General features: G+C 40.7%; 2 protein-coding genes across 6 annotated transcripts; both read left to right on the top strand.

The window, feature by feature from the left end:
• Positions 1 to 651: 651 nt before the first annotated feature.
• On the top strand, positions 652 to 10,097 carry LOC103699786 (uncharacterized). Of its 5 annotated transcripts, none has more exons than XM_089926573.1 (4): positions 652 to 1,015; positions 1,136 to 1,653; positions 1,774 to 1,844; positions 8,684 to 10,097. In XM_089926573.1, exons 1-3 carry the CDS (start codon positions 925 to 927, stop codon positions 1,831 to 1,833), a joined length of 669 nt encoding a protein of 222 aa, XP_089782699.1. In that variant the 5' UTR covers positions 652 to 924; the 3' UTR covers positions 1,834 to 1,844; positions 8,684 to 10,097. The 5 variants fall into 5 exon arrangements, with proteins under 5 accessions (XP_089782699.1, XP_008780124.3, XP_008780087.3 ...); XM_008781902.6 differs by lacking the exon at positions 8,684 to 10,097 and adding an exon at positions 6,998 to 8,383; XM_008781865.6 differs by lacking the exon at positions 8,684 to 10,097 and adding an exon at positions 7,992 to 8,383.
• A 2,004-nt stretch (positions 10,098 to 12,101) lies between these two features.
• Positions 12,102 to 14,086, top strand: LOC103699714 (bidirectional sugar transporter SWEET2a-like). The gene is made up of 6 exons (XM_088709208.2): positions 12,102 to 12,652; positions 12,767 to 12,803; positions 12,891 to 13,107; positions 13,185 to 13,343; positions 13,436 to 13,555; positions 13,647 to 14,086. Exons 1-6 carry the CDS (start codon positions 12,589 to 12,591, stop codon positions 13,764 to 13,766), a joined length of 717 nt encoding a protein of 238 aa, XP_088565334.1. The 5' UTR covers positions 12,102 to 12,588; the 3' UTR covers positions 13,767 to 14,086.
• Positions 14,087 to 17,027: the final 2,941 nt, after the last annotated feature.

Below are 17,027 nucleotides of genomic sequence, written 5' to 3' on the forward strand. Positions count from 1 at the left end.
AACATATAACAAAAAAAAAAAAAATCGTTTTGGCCTTGAGATGCATCCAATTCGCTTGTAGGATCTAAATTTGAATTTTGAAAAAACATAGCCGATTAAATGGTGCGGCTCAGCTATTTTCGCTCAAGTAAGAAATAAGTTCGGATCCCACCATCATAAATTTTATGGGAGTAATTCTTTTTTTCACATATTTCTCTGTTCAAGTTCTGACGTTCTTGTCAGGTTAAAAATTCAAATCATTTCAAATCTAATCACAAACACTACGATCGGCTCGTGCTCAGCTCCAATAAATTCGTTCTGCACTGTCCCCATAGTTCACATAAATTATGGGTCGGATCCGCTCTAATACTATTTGTAACATTGTAGAACCTCATCTACAATGACTAGCTGAAAGATATTATTTGGATCTCTTGATCCTATATACTATCCAAAATTTATACAGCGAATAATCGCTGGGAGACTAAATACATGAAAAAAAAAACAAAAAAAACAAAAAACTCTCGTCCGACTACCAATCTCCAATAGAAAAACAGAGGGAAAGTTGTACTCCGAGTCTCCGAGGCTTATAGAAGTCAAAGGACGTACCTCCCCCCATGCCCCTACCCTCGTCACATCTCCATCCCTTGTATCCCCTTCCCTCCAGCCTCCTCTAGTAACTGCGCAAAAAGACCTGTCCGACGCAATGGGCAAAAAATTCAAAATCTCTTAGCCTCCATCGCTTTCATTCCAGAAACCTCCCCTCCTAATAACTGCTTCCTTTTCTCTACCTTCAAACTATTCTTTTAGACAACCCTCCTTTTCCTTTTAGACACCCCTCGTGATTGGCCGGAGATAAAAGTGTGCGGCAGCCCCCCAGAATTAGCAATCCTCCACGAGGCCGGTCTTCGCACGGTCTCTCCAGCTGTTCGTTCCAATCACCCCATCATGCCGTCAGGTGCGAAGAAGAGGAAAGCTGCCCGGCGAAAGAAGGAGATGGGCATCCACCCACCCGATTCCTCCACCAGCTCTTCCTCTGGTTTCCCCTACCCCCGACCTTTTTCTTCTTCTCTTATTTTATTCTGCTTTTTTCGGTGAAATAAAAAGCCTCCCTCCCTGTCTCTCTCTCTCTCTCTCTCGTGTTCTTCACTTGAACCAGGCAACGGCGAGAGCCACGACTCCAAGGGCGAAACCAGTGACGAAGGCGAGGAGAAGAAGGGCGAATCCCCGCGATCGGAGTCCATCACCGCTGCCGCGATGGATAGGTTGGGTAACGGCAAAGAGAAATTAAGCGACGGGACCGCCAGAGTGACGGAGGATCCGCCCGAGGAGGAAAAGAAAAAGGTGGTCGAGGAGGAGACGGTGGCCGAGGATGCGGGTGCCGAGCTGGTGCAGACTAAGGACGGGGAAGCTGGCGGTGGTGTGGGACCCACCGAGGTTGCGGAAGAGAAGTCGGAAACCGTGGCGTCGTTTGTTCTTGTTGATGAGCCGGCTTCTGTAACCGAGGAGGTTGTAGAAGCTACCGAAGCTGCGGGTGCGACTTTGGAGGCGTCGCTGGCGATTGATGCTTTAGCACATGAGAATGAAGTGAAGCCGGCGCCTGTCTTTGACATTCCGCCGGCTCCGGTTAGCGAACAGCCTCGGCCTCGTGAGAGTGGTGTGAGAGAGAGATCTGAGGTAACTGACTGTCGAGAAGTTCATGCTAGTGGTGTTGGATTTGTTATTAGTTTTTCGCTGTTACGAACTGTTTCTATTGCGCATGCTTTATGCTTCATTTTTGATTGGATACCTCCATAGGCTGATCGTGCGACATGGTGGAATTGCTGCGGATTGTTTCATGTTCTTGCGAGCTCCTAAGATGCTACCAGGTTAGAAAAATGCAAGGAACTCGTTGTTTCTTATCCTTTACTAGAAGCAACACTTCTCCCGATGTTTGCCGGAGTTTATCCATTACTTGCCAATGGACTTGTTATATGCATATTTTGGTCAGTTATTTTTACAGAATGCTTTCCTCTATTCTCTTTCGAAATTGATAATCTTGTAATGAGACGAACATTGGCGTTGATGGAATTAAGGACAGACATGACATGGTTGAACATGTTGATGTAAATGTGCGAAATATGCTATGGAGCATAAAATAAGAAATGGACATGTCAAAATAAAATTAGGAGCAACACTAGCAGACTCTTGCATACCATATTTGGTGTTTGGAAATTTGAACCAGAGATAGCCTCAGTAAGGAGGGAAATTGTAGATTTAGGTGTCATAAGGCTGAGTAGATGAAGGAATGCTATGGCGAGAGGCTAGGAGCAAAATGAGTGGACTTCAGAGTTGTTTGCATGGGAACCAACAGATGAGGAGGACTGTCAAAGCCAATTCATGATAAAATATTCATGGCTTTTGATGTCCACTTTTTCTGTTTGGTGTCAATAAAGTTGATTTTATTTGCTGAAACGAGTGCCAGTGAACATACATAATCAACAAATTAAAAAGGATTGTATTTCTAATTAGGTGTTGCTATGTTATATTTACTCTATTATATCATGATAATACTGACATAAAACTGACATGAGAAGATATATGGCTTATACTAGCTACATCTGCTACTTTTGCATTTAGGATATTTTAGTTGCTTTTCTGAGTGAAGTTAGATAAAAGTTAGATACAAACTATGAGAAATCTCGTTTTCGGTATAAGTGTGGTAATATAGTCATTCTGGTGTATGAATGACAGTTGATGGGACTTACTGTACAAAGAAAGCTGAGCACAACAGTATGTGGATATAATCTATCATTCCCTTTTCTCATATTATCATGCAGCAGATTGATGTGTTGTGGCTTGATGATATACTAGTGACAGTGGAGAAAGCTTTGTAATGAAAATTACATGATTTTGGTGTATCTGCAAATTTGTTTCTCCCAGAATACGTGTATGACTCGCCAATGGTTCTCACATTTTTCTTTTCATCAGAAAACCAGCATAATAGAATTCTCTCTCCTAGCAATTATTCGATTCTCCCATGTGAAGCAGACTCCTCCTGCTTTTTGCCCTAACCTGGACCTTGACCTTTTTGGATTAGGTTGACTCAGAGGCACGGGCTTGCTTTAATATGAATGAGTACTGGATGGGATTTCCATCACAAGGAGTAAACCCTGCGGCAAAGATTCATTGATTCTGAATGATTTGTCCTCTTGCTTCAGGGTGCAACTTTTGCTCGTGAGGGTCTGTTTCTCTTGCTCTGATTTAGGAGATGTGTTAGTGCAATGAGGATTAGATCAGGCCATCGTTTTCTTTTTTTCCAATGAATATTTTGTGTCTGATTCTAATTGCAAGTTTATTAGCTTCTGGGGGAACATGATGTGCGGTGCCATGTTGCCTGTAGCATTGTTAGCACACTGGCATGCATAGAGATGGAAAGAGACATGACAGTCTATGTTAAAATATATGCTCGCCAACCCTCTTCTTTTTTTTTGCCAAGATTTGTCTTAATTGCTTTGTGGGGATAACTTAGTAACAAGGTGCAGGAGCAGAAACAAGATTAATCCAGTGTGGAGTTGCTCACAGTTTGAAGTGCAGATAGTGAGATGAGATGGAGCAAGAGCATGATTCAAAAATGGGTTCGACACTGGTAATTTAGTAATCTCTACTTGTAAGGTGACGAAAAACAATATCATCAGTCATTTAGACAAGACATCTGGATATCTAACAAGTCTAGAATCTTATTTAATTTGAACAAGCATGCTGGTTTTGATAAACTGACCAAGACACAGTGTTTACAAGCTTGTGGTACTCCAAGGAGTCATGCAATCATATAGATAAAACTCCATATAACCTTAAAAGTTGAAATATGGTTTCATACAGTTGATTCTCTCAAGAAAGTGGTTCAATAGACTATTCCTTTTTAATGATATTCAATAAAGTGAAGACAATGCAATAAAGAAATATACTAAATGTATTTGAAGAGAAGAGGATTCAGAGAAGGAAGAGAGAGGAGAAAAATTGGTGCAAGCATCCTCTTGATTCTTGGAAGCCCTTATCTTTGTCAATGAAATCAAGTTTCCAATATTACAGGCTGAGTGACTACAGTATCCTCTTTGTCATGGTCTACCAGTAATAATTTCTTACATGAATAATGTGGTCCAAAGTCTCATCAGTTGAGGCCCATTTGTGATTATTCCACGCCTATTAACAAGCATTATATAGAATGATAATTATATTAATTGAATGTTACCAAATTATAATGCTCCAACATTTTCCCTCGTGTTTCAGAGTAGATGCCAAAGCATCAAAGCTTGAACATGAACCCAATAGTTAATTATGAATTCTAAGATTTTGCAAGTATGTCTGCCATATGTTCTTTATAATAATGTTTTTAGTGATGAAACAACTTTGTTTATTCTGGTATTTTCAGAAGTTATAATCAATGACATTATTGTTTTATTTGCTCATGAAAAAGCATGATAACTAGTAATTTGACTAGAAACTGGGATATCACAATGTAACTGTGAAAAGTCTTTGACTTGACACTTCATGTTAACTAAAGTGACTTCAACCACAAGAGTTCACATGTTGTGTAAAGATATTATGCAGTGAAGATCCTTCACTAGGTTTTCTTGCAGAAATGTTGAAAGCTCATTCTGGCTTCACATTCATTAATGAGCTTTATCAAAGTTCGCCATCTCAATACCAGACTCTGTACTAGTGCCATACTAGCACTGCGTCGATGCGGTATGGTATAGGGTCTTTATGGCGTATCAAGTGTCAGTTTGCCTTCCATACCGTATATGAATATCGAACTGGTACGGTACGTTCCGTACCGCCCGATCTGGGCCGGTGCGGTGAACCATGAACCTGATAAATCAAAGATAACAATTATTATCTCTTAGAAATAGATCAAAATACCATTTCATATTGTTATGTATCTATTGTATCTACCAGGGTCTCAGAATTGGTATCGGACACCGCACCGGTTGCCCAACGGCACGAGTCGGTACAGGCCCCCGTTATATCGTGCCGTGTCGGGCCTGTATCGATAGAGTAGAAGAGGTGGAGAGAGGGAGAACGAGAGGAAAAAAGAGAGAAAGGGAAGGCCGAGGGAGGCTGGCGGAGAACTAGCGGAGGGCCGAGGAGCCGCCGTGCAGAGGAGGCCAAGGTCGGAGAGCTGCCGTGCAGAGGAGGCTGGAGAACCGTCGGAAAGTTGCAGAAGAAGGGCTCCTCTCTCTTCCACGGCTCCCTCCTCTACCGCCTAGCCTCGACCTTCCTCTCTCTTCCTCTCCCTCTCCCTCTCCCTCCCTCCCCCGTCCTCTCTCTTTTCCTCTTTTTCTTCGTCTTCTCCCCCTCTGGCGTCGGTCTTGTTTTCATCACCAGAACCGTCTTGGTAAGGCTCAAGACACCCCGAACCGGGCAATTTGGGACGGTTCCACCGACCTTGGTATCTACCATTCTAGCAGGTTGTCAACGCAGTGCTAAGGTGCATACCTATTAAACAATCCATCTAGATTTGTATAACTGCATATTGACTTGTACAATTTCGTATCATTTTGGTACATACAAAAAGCTAATGCATAGTGGCATGGGCATGAACTATGCTCTGCCTTCTCAAACACGTGGTCAATGTCCTGAATAATCTTGTTTCTGTAAGAGAATTCAAAACTCTTCCTTTTATTTATTGTTCTTCAGCCTTTACATTTAAAAATTGAAAGGCTTTGTTTATAAACCAGATGTAGTAACCATGCAACATCGTCATTCTACATTGACCAAAGGACAGAAATCAAGATAACCCGTTCTTAGGATTCATTGTTTTCATCGATCATAGGTCAAGGGGAGTTCTTTGGTGTCTCCATTTCCCTGTATATCATGGTTTTTAATTTGCGACTTTGATATTTAATTCCACATGGTTTATTCATAATAATGAAAAGTTTAACAAGTACATATATGACTAGCAGTTGTGTGGGTAGATAGCTTGTGGCTAGGGAATGCTAAATAGATATACATAAATGTGAGATTTGTGAAAATGTAGTTTGGATATCGCACTCTTAAATTAGCATATGAAGAGTTCATTATTTATATATGTTGCAAGATTGATGAAAGAAAACCAAATCAAAGGGATTTACCTTCGAAAGACATTGAAAGTTGAAGATGCAGGCTGTTAATAGAGACTTAAAAAAAAAAAAGTTATGCCGATACACCTCCATGGACTCATCCACCTGACTAGGGAGAGAATAGATTTGTGTACATCTCAAATGCATAAGGTGGAGAAGCCCGGTCAACGCATCTATGGGAACCCAACATCATGCATTATGGGATTGATGGGATGTTTCTTTCACGAGAGCCATGCGTCTTTGGTTTTTACTTTGTTCTAGGCAGTTAAATTCCTTTTATTGAGGCGTTCCTTCTTCATTTCACGATCTGTCTATGCCTATTTGGTGAAGAGTGATGACCCTCTTTCTATTCTCACTTAAAGAGTGACAAATTCAGATGTACATCTTTTAAAATATTACACTGTATCTTTTAGAATAGAATGAGAGGCTTCACTACTTGTAAAGCTTGTATAAGAATGAGCAGAAAATGTGCAATAAGGGGGTTTTATCTTTCAAAGATAATGCAGACTTGACATGCATTTCAAGAATAACAGAATATTTCAATGAAAAGTCCACAATGCATGGGAATGTACATGTGAAAGCAAGTATCATCAGATCAACTTAGTAGACTGCAAACATAAACTCCTGTATATAATCTATGGACTATGCACCTTGTACATTTGAGATCATGAGGATCTTGACTCTCTCAAGTTGGATGTCTTGATTTATCAATGGACTCGTACATATCTCAACTCTTGTGTTTCAGTATCAAGAGCTGCTTCCACAGCTACCCCTTTCATTCCAGCATCATGCAATAGGTGTTGTGATAGCAATGTTAATGGCCGTGTTTGGTGTTCACAATGATATTCTAGTGCACATGAAATACATGATATGCTACCTAGATTTTGATTCTACTAATATTTGATATTCCCCATTGCCAGCATTTCATGTACAAAAGGTACAACTATTGTGGCGATTAGATGGCTTGTTTGGACCTGTGCACACTAAATGCTTGATTTAAGGCTGAGGTGGTTGTTGGGTTGGCCATCTTGCTGATCAACAGCTTGGTTATACAACTACTGAAATAGGGGGGGAGCGGTGGGCGCCAGATAGATTCATACAAACATGGAAACACCCGACCCTTGTCTGGTACCAATTAAAAACTGCAGAGGAGTCATGAATTCTCTGTAAAACACTCTAGAACTTTCTTCTCTTCAAAATTTAAGTATCTATTCATCATCTGATGCTTTTAACAAATAAATAGCAGATTTTATAGTAGCTGCCTGCTGGGAATTTCCATTTAATACAATGTAATGTCTTCTGTCAGTCGAATATTATAACATTTACTATTTTCTGTGGCTTACATTAATGCTTGGAATCCTACTTTTTCATAATAAAATTACCCATGAAATAAAGGGTATGCACAACAATTTTTAGCATGTTAGAAATGCATGGGAATCATCATGAGCGCAAAAGGAAACCACTGAGAAATAGTTTGCGGTGGTCCACAAGTAATTAATAGAGTTCCCATTGCATTCCCACAAAGTTCCCAATTCTAGAGAAGCCAAGTTGTGTCCACTTCCTAAAATCATCTACCCGAAAATCTTGAGTAGAATGTATCTCAAGTAATTTAGTTTAGATACATGACAAATGAGCTACATGAGCAATTTTTTTGTTGTAGATGCGAGAGAGAGAGAGAGAGAGAGAGAGAGAGAGAGAGAGAGAGAGAGAGAGAGAATCGTCTCTATGCCATTCTGCTGCTACAAATACATATAGTGGGCTGTTTGGCGATTGATGTTATGAAATCTATGGTTCTGCTTTCTTAATTTTTCTGTTCACTGCAAGTTATGCTATTTCTCTTTGCCTACATGTATTTCACTCCATATTTTTTCTTTGGATACTAGTATGCCCACTATAACATGTTTTTCTGACAAGTCATTGAAGCAGAACTTGAAGGTGCATCAAGAAAGAGCAATTCATGGACATATCTATATTAAAATTAAGAAGCTTTTTTTGGTACGTAATGAAAGTAGATGGCCGAGGTAACTGGATGGTCATGTGATGTGTGCTCTTATTGTTCCTGGTTAGCATGTCGATGTCATTAGCTCATCAACTGTTTCTGATTTCTTTGCGTCGGTGTCTGTAGAATTTTTTATTGGTTTTCTGATGTATAGTCTTGTGCCATGCCAAAATATCTACACGCCTTAATTGCCAGCAACCCTATCTGCTGCAAGGTGTGGATATTGATTGATTGCTCTTGTTGGCTTGATATGCTTGTGAATGTGCGCAATATCCATAAAAAATATTCTTTCAGCATTTCTTGTTCATCTTTTAAAGATGCCCAGAAGAGATCTCTTGTTTGTTTCATGAATAACGTTTATATGAAAGGGTGATGGTATGGCATCTGACTCTAATGGCCAGAGACAAGCGACCCCATTTTAAGCCAGATCAATTCATTCACTGGAAGCAACTGTTGAAGCACAAAAACCACATTTCTTCTTGCCCAGTTGACATAGGAAATCTAATGATTGCATAAACCAAAATGCTGTTTCCTGCTGCATTCCACCTTATACATGTTCTTCAGGAAAGCTTTTGGGCCATCTTCATATGAACTGCATGTTCTTCAGGTAAGAGTCTCCAGAGTGGATGCTCCTACTTCTCAAACAAATAGCTCACTGATGGCAGTTCCTTGGCCCCAGCCATTTTCAGCTACCATTATAATGAGTGGTGCAGAGTTCACCCTCGTTGATGACAACCACTGCTATGACCTTATGGTGAGGTATCTTTTCAGCATTTTTAATTTAGCTGTGGGCCTACCATTTCCAACCGCATCATCAGCAGGTATAATAGGACTAGTCATTAAAAAATGTGCTGGAATCTGCACACTGAATCTATGCATATAGCTAACTTATTCATGTAGTTAGAACTTAGATCCTGAATGCTAACTTAATAATTTAGTTGGATCTTGAACAGCCCTTTTTATTTATTGGGTCTATATCTTGGTTCAGATTTGATTAGAATCCGGTCATTGCATCTTCCAATTTTTTAGTGATCTTGCTAATAACGAAAAAGTAATGGGAAAGTTCACTTTTTTTTTACAAAAAAAAAAAAAAAACCTAATATTGGTTTGCCTAAATGAGGCTTCAGCAGAACCTCCTTGAAGGTTTGTACTCTCTTGCTTTCCGCCTCATGATATGGATCTCCTCCAAGTGACATCTTGGATTGGAGGTTATTGGCACAAAATGTCTCTCCAATTCAAGTGCAGCTCTTTTGAATCAATCAAACTAATATAATTGAAAACCATTAGTGCGGAAGGAATTTTGATTTGAAAGAAAAAAAAAAACTTATTGAGGGATTATTTCTAAGTACAAGTCTCAATGGGCTGGGTCGGGCTTAGACCTTAAAACTTAAGCCCCAGCCTGGCCCGGCCTGGTGGTATTAGGCCTGAGCCTCTTCGGATACTCTCCAATTCGCCTGAAAGCCCAGATCTGATTTTTTCCTTGTCAAGTTTGATTAGGCATCTAATGAGTTTGATTGGGCAAAATCAAGTTTGGATCAAAAAATGGCTTAATGCAGAAATTCCATTTATCAGGTGGGCTGGTTTCAGATTTAGAGGCTTGACATGCTCGAGCCGGATTGACTATGTTGGATCAACACAATTTTGAGCCAACCTTGAGCATGATCCAGCATAATCTCATTCAATTATGTATGAGTACAAGTATATCTTAGATTGCACTTATAAACTATTATGTATCTATAATATAATTAAGCATGAAAAATTAGACAGGCCAGCATCAGATTAATCACGTCAACATTATTAGCAGAGTTTCAACATTATTCGACTTTAGTTGTTTATTATACAGATTATGCATATGTGAAATATTCATTTAATTATTAGTTGTAGTTTGGATCGAAACAATTGATCAATTTATTAAATGGATCGGGACGGTATGTTGATTTTTTTTCCCCCTCGGTTTAAGAAAAGCTCGATCCCACTCAGCAATCTAATATTTCCGCCACAAGTGAATGAAAGAAAAGAAAGTTCCCAAAGATTCAACGTGCCAAATTCTAGTGGCGCCAACACTGTTACGGGGACCATAAGTCCATAACAAACACGGTGGTTGATGGTGTCCTTTTCTCCATCAAACTTTTCGCTGACTGTGTATGCGTTGATGCACGTAATTGTTCACAAATGGTCAGAGTTAAAAAAAAAAAAAAAAGGAAAAAAAGAGAGAATTTGGCCACAACCACGACCGAGAGAAAATTTGACCAGCAAGAGGGACATTCTTTTGTCCAAGGAGTGAGAGAATTTGTTCGGACATGTGTTTAATTCTACATTGGTTAAGAAACTTCAAAAAAAAAAATTTCGACTAACTATTTTAGGTAAGACCATGCAATGCAACAAAATAGTATCAAATGAACTCAACTTATGATTCATGTAGACTGGAGGCTACTGTAGTACGGACGCATTAAGGCTGATCATAGACTGATTGTGATGCTTGTGATTAGATTTGAATGAATTTGGATTCTTAATTTGATGAAAATGTCAAAATTTAAGCCCTCCACCAAAGTTGATCAACTGATTTCTCTCTCGAGTAGTGCGTCATGACATGCAAAGGGAGCACCAATCATATGGTAGTCATGGCTGACCACCACCAAATAGCTACAAACAAAATTTGCTGTTTTGGTCGTACAATCGATTTATTGTTTGGCTGCCCTACGAAAATGATGTTAAAACAATTTATCTCTTGTGGGCCTATAGACGGTGTGGCATCTGGTTCTACCATCCACCAACTTGCGTCGATTATATATGCTGCTTTGTTTTGGTATTGTTTATGTTGCCCATAAGATTAACTAATTGTAGGCTACCATGCGAGAAGTAGAGCCATTGAAGGGAACCGGATATTCTATTTTTGGATTGATAAGGGCATGCACGATCTTTAAAAACTGAGTCTGGTAATGTAACAATTCAGAACCTCACCCAAAAACACTAGTTAGAAGGTAATCGATGTGGAATTAAACACATGCCCGCATGAGTCCTTATATATTCCTTCCGTTTAAGCCTTGGCATCCTTATCAGGCTAAGAATTCAAATCTAATCACAAGCATCACGATCAGCGTGTGGTCAACCCTAATAAATCCGTGCTGCAGTATCCTCTAGTTTAAATAGGTCATGGGCTAAATCCATACCATTTGTAACAACTTATCACTTCAGCCAAAAAGACCAACCGAAAGGTATTATTTGGATTCATTGATTTTGTATAAAGTACCTAAAATTTATCCAGCGAATAACTGATGTAGGACTAAGCATACATCCGCACGGATCCTCCCACGTAAATCATATTTTTAAAGAGACACATGTGATTCTTCTTTTCATACTACAAATTTTGCTTTTCTAGCTGCTATCCTTTTTCTCCGAAAGGATTTATCCACCAGATATCTTATCTTAGCATCCAAGCTGGTCTTAAAAGTCTAGAGGAGAAAAATATTGATATGCGATTAGGTGTGTGTATAAAATAGATGGCAAAGTTATGTTTTAGTTTAGACTTGGAAGGCTTGTAGGCCACATGCAAGTCCTAGACAGTCTTGCCGAAGATGGACAGCGGCTACTCTAAAATGGAGAGCACCAGTGTTAAAACCATGAGACTTGGCGGCTAAAATTTAGAGGCCAGGGCCCTGCCTGACCGAATTTGAAGATAGAAATAAATCGAGGATATATGAGTGAAAAATTTAGCCCAGAGAAAAGTCTCCAATCTAAATATCAGTCAAAAAGTTTTTTATGCTAAAATTTATTAAATTAATGTGTTTACTCATTCCGATACATTATGGAGGCATAAACTTGGCGACCGAAGGCAAGAGGATGGGAACAGCTTTACAAGCGAATCTTGAGCTCATCTTCCCAAGCCCACTTGGTCTATCACAAAATTTGAAATTGGACCAGATTAGTTACACAGTAGGGGACGATTTTTTTTTTTTTTTGAAATTTTGATACATCACATTTGTTTTTTTTTTCTTTCTGATGATTTATACAATTCTAATACGAATACATCTAATAAAGTCAGAAAACAAAACGCTCTAGAAAATTCTCTCTCTCTTTCCGAACACATACTACCCCATCATTGATCATAGCTCGGATATCCTGGAACAAGAGGCGGCATTCTTCCACAGTTCCGATGCCACCTCAGGCTCCGCATCCTTCAAAACATTGGATCTAGACTTGGATCAGCCGATTGGGGGGCGACCAGGTCTCGGGTTTTTGAGGCGTGTCCGAGCGGGCCGGCGACCGATCAAATCCTGCTGATAGGGACGAGAGAAAGCACGCGGTTGGTTCCAGAAGCGACGAGACAAGGTGACGAATGGGAAACGGACCACGAGGAAGAATTCATCGTTATCATATATTAACTTGATTTAGAGAGATAAGATGGCAGGAAGAGCCTTCGTTCCTGTTTAAATTTCCTCCCCTTCCCCTTCTTCTATAATTTTTATCGTCGTACCTTTCCCCAGCTTGTGTCAAGCTCGTGCCACCGGATCGATGATTCCTCCGGTTTCCGCATCCCCTTTCTACACCATCTGCAGCGAGACTGCTGGAATCGCCGGTATTTACAATCCTTCTCTCCCTCCCTCCCCTTTTCCATGCCGGCTACTCGTGCGTCAAATGTTCGACCGTAATTTAGGAAGGAAATCTTATAAGGATTCTCTGATGCTTGCAGGTAATCTGTTTGCCTTCGTGCTGTTCCTCTCGCCGATGTGAGTCCACACTCCCCACCCAACTTCCACTCTTGTTTGTTTCTGTTTAAATCACGAAGTCTCATCTCATGCTTGCCGTATCTTCAGACCAACGTTCAAAAGGATCGTTAAGAATCGCTCTACCGAGCAGTTCTCTGGGCTGCCGTATGTATACTCCCTCCTGAATTGCTTGATTTGCTTCTGGTACGGACTACCCTGCGTCGCCCCCGGCGTCATCTTGGTTGCTACCGTCAACTCGATCGGGGCCATTTTCCAGTCGGTGTATGTCGCTCTCTTCATCATATATGCTGATAAAGCCAAAAAGGTGCAGATCTTTCTTTCTGGAGATCTCTTTCTCATGTTTATGGCTGTAATTTTAATCCATCCTGATCACTCGAACAGCTGAAGATGTCTGGACTTCTGATCGCGGTCTTCTGTGCCTTTGCTCTTATCATATACATCAGCCTCGAGCTGTTTGACGGCCGGAGACGGCGGATGTTTGTCGGATATCTGAGCGTCGCCTCTCTCATTTCAATGTCCGCATCTCCATTATGCATCATTGTATGTTTCTGCTTTCAGTTGATCTTTACATCAATAAATATGGTTTTTCGCTTCTTATTATTATGTTAGCTGCTGATCTTTTCATTCGTCAGAATTTGGTTATCCGGAGGAGGAGTGTTGAGTTCATGCCTTTCTATCTCTCTCTCGCGACCTTCCTGATGAGCATCTCATTCTTTGCATATGGAATGCTGAAGCATGACTTTTTCATATATGTAAGAATTTTGATGTGTTTTTCTTCATTTCTTTTTGCTGTTTTGTGTTGCAGCACTGATTCTTGCTTCTTTTGCTCTGGAATTTTTTCAGGTACCAAATGGGATCGGAACAATCCTTGGGGTCGTACAGTTGTTCCTCTATGCTTACTACAGCAGAAAATCAAGACAAGATTCTACTTCTAGATTACCACTGCTAGTGTCATATGGATGATGCACTCGGCAAAAATATCCTTGTAATTATTTCATACTTTTCCTTGCAGGCGCTTTGTATCCCAAGTGGTTAAGACCATTGAAAATCATACTATATATTCATTTTGTTCTCTCTTTTTTTTATTTTTTTTATTTGAGAGAGAGAGATTGTTAGATCAGTAAAAGTAGCAATTGTTAGGTGGCTTATGGCTTCTGCGTAGCCTTAGCCTCCATTTACATCAAAAAGCGCAAAAAAAAAAAGGGAGTAGATCTACAACTCGTAGCATATTTGTAAATTTTGGAACCAGGGAAGACATCTAATTTAGTTTGGGTGACCAAGCATATTCTCTTGTATCTGATTATGGAATACTTTAACTGTTTCATTACTCTATAGATCTTGCAAGCTTTGTGCCTCCTTAATGGTTTACAACTAGTTCAGTAATTATGCAATCATATGATAGGAGAGTAAAGTTATGTGCTGATAAAATTAACTTTTTTAGATAACAAGGCCAATGAATCTCGCTGACAGGGACATTGACCTGCATGATTTCTATAAACAAAAATATTCTTCCTCAGAGGGCCAGTGGATTTCTACTATCAAAAAATGAAGTTGCTTCGATTTATATTCGAACTATAAAGAATCGGTGTTCAGCATTAAATCATTTGAGAAACAAGACCAGGGACTCTCACTGATGGGAAGACTGAACTGCATGATTTCTGTGCATAAAAACAAAAAATCCTAAGACCTTTTGATTGTAAGTTGTGCCTATCCACTATTGTCCAAGTAGTGTGCTTTCATAATTCTTCCACCAAAAGTTTCCTCCTTTTTTTCCCTTGATTTTTGGAGAGATCAGGTACATTTCCCCCTTTTTTATATTAAAAAAAGGTGCTCCGGTTTCTTGCTTTCCAGGCTGGTTTATTATCTGTTTTCACTTAAAAGCTTGTGATAGTTACTTGCTGCGGTGGCTCAGGATACAACTCAAGGATAATAATAAGCTAAAGAACATTTAGAGCAAGTCCTTAAAGGTAGTCACTCCGAATCGGAGCCATTTCTGGTCTGCTTGCTCTGTTCTATTTCCAGCATGACTTGCAGACTGGTTTATCGACATTTAATTTGTAAACCGATGCAAGGCATCAAAAGAGAATCTGCAAGCCATTTTTATATCAAAAAAAGATCCATCACAATCTTAGAATTAGAGAACAAAGCATCCACGGAAAAATCCTCTGTTTCTAGTTATCAGAGCTAGTTGTCTACTCCTTGAATCTTGGATAACTGCATGCTTCCAACATATATAGAATTATACGTTTGTGATCAATTTTCCATCCCTTGTGAACTCGGTATAGCAATGGACATTCGTACACATTTATGTAGTAGTATGGTGTGCTTATAACAAAAGAACAGCAGCTATGGACTACAACTACAGGGAGATGGATTTGATCCACATTTCCCATAGGGTGGGGGAAAAATGATCACATGATGGGATGCGCCTTTGTTGGAGTTGTTGTGGAGGGGACGCCTACTGCATCTTGGAAGCTGACATCTCTCCTCCCTTGGTATCCTCCTTGGTCATCAATCATCTCCATTTCTTCTTGCAACTTCCCACTCTCCGACTCCACCCGCGTCGTCCCTTCATTAGTTCTAACACAGGCTGTTCGTCCGCTGGCTCACCGATAGGACTCGTTCTTGTCGGTAACATTAACAACTCCCTTCGCTTGCTCCCCAGTTTTCATGGTGAGAATCCTCTTCTTTGTAGGTGTTGCCGAAAAGTGCAGAGGCCTGCAATGGCTATAGCAGCAAGGATGAAAAGAAGCAGAGCTTCTTGTATTGACGATAGCTTTCATTGGTGTCTGGGAGCACTATTAAGTGCCCATGATCGCTTGTTTGTTGCTTGGCGGTAGCAGTTTTGTTTCTTGGACGAGGAAACATTTAAATGGGTGTCAAGGTTGGTATGTTGGTGCTCAATTTTGCTGGATTCTTCCCTTGTAGAAACGCTAAGAAGTCCTGCCCTCACGTGCGGGGTTCCCATGGGTGTCGCCTTGCATTGTCAATAGACGTGCTCAAGGGACAAGCTGGGCAGGCTTCGGGCTGGGCTCAGCCCAGGAATCCACTTGAGGCCTTCGGACCTACGTTTCAAGCCCGAGCCCGTTACTCATCAGGTTTCGGGCTCTTGGGCAGGGTCCCGGATTTCACTCCTCTCCTCCGCGCTGCCGTCCGTTTCCTTTCCCAATCCCACCGTACCCATCTCACCGGGTTCATCCCACCAAAGGCGTCGCCGCCATCTACGCCATGGGCGATGGGTGAAAAATAGGTGGGATAGAGGTTTGAGGGGGTGGTGGGAGAGAGATTGGGAAGGAGATGTGAGGATGAGTGGGCGGGGGCGAAGGGAGCAGACGCGAAGGAGATGAGGAAAGGAACCGCGGTTGGAGAGGATCAAGGGGATGGTGGGAGAGAGATTATGATTTGGGAAAAATTGGAGGTGATGGGAGCGGTTGGGGCGGAGGGAGGAGACGGGAAGAAGAACAGGAAGAGGATGGAAATAATATATTTTATATTATATAATATATATTTATCACTCTCTTTATAGAAAATATATTATAAAAAATAGAAATATAGGGTTTGGGTCAGGTTGATGTAAATTCGAGCCCGACTTATTTAATGCGCGAGCTCAATTTTCAGGTTCAGCTCGGTCTATCAGCCTTAAAAACCAGATGTGCATCCATTTTTTGTGTGCTGGATTCGTGCAAGCTGCCTAGGATTTGATTAGGTATAATTGTTAACAATTAGTTGTTGGGGTTGCACTAATTTTAGGAGGGTTGGTTCGCTCGCAAGAGTTAATTGCTGTGATTTATTTTCGCTAGGTTAGAAGCACAAAGGCCTTCCAATTTTTCTAATCTCATGAGGCTCGACCTAGGATCATCTGCGATGTGCAGTTTGTACCGCAACGTCTGATGGCCATCGTAACAAGATGAAAGGCTATCAACAATAATGTGTTTTATATGGCTGGTAAAGCCATCTTGTGTGATAGCCATCAATTTTTTTATGGCGACCATCGACTCATCGAGTGTTGCATCGAGTGTTGCATGAGTGTCGAATCTGAAAAATTATATCCTCAATTTTTTAGATGGTGATTTTCTTATGTGCCATGCCAACCCTGTGATGCAAGCGCCATTAGCCTGCAACTAGGCTGTCTGCAAGACGACGTCCATAGCTGGGTCGGCCAATGCCTATGCCTCGTTGCCACATCAAGAGGCGTGAACGATCAGCCACAAAGAAGCCATACTT

This window comes from Phoenix dactylifera, chromosome 12, assembly GCF_051530095.1.
Source record: "Phoenix dactylifera cultivar Ajwa chromosome 12, Ajwa_hap1_PhDact_Kaust_v1.1, whole genome shotgun sequence".
Classification (NCBI taxonomy): Eukaryota; Viridiplantae; Streptophyta; class Magnoliopsida; order Arecales; family Arecaceae; genus Phoenix; species Phoenix dactylifera.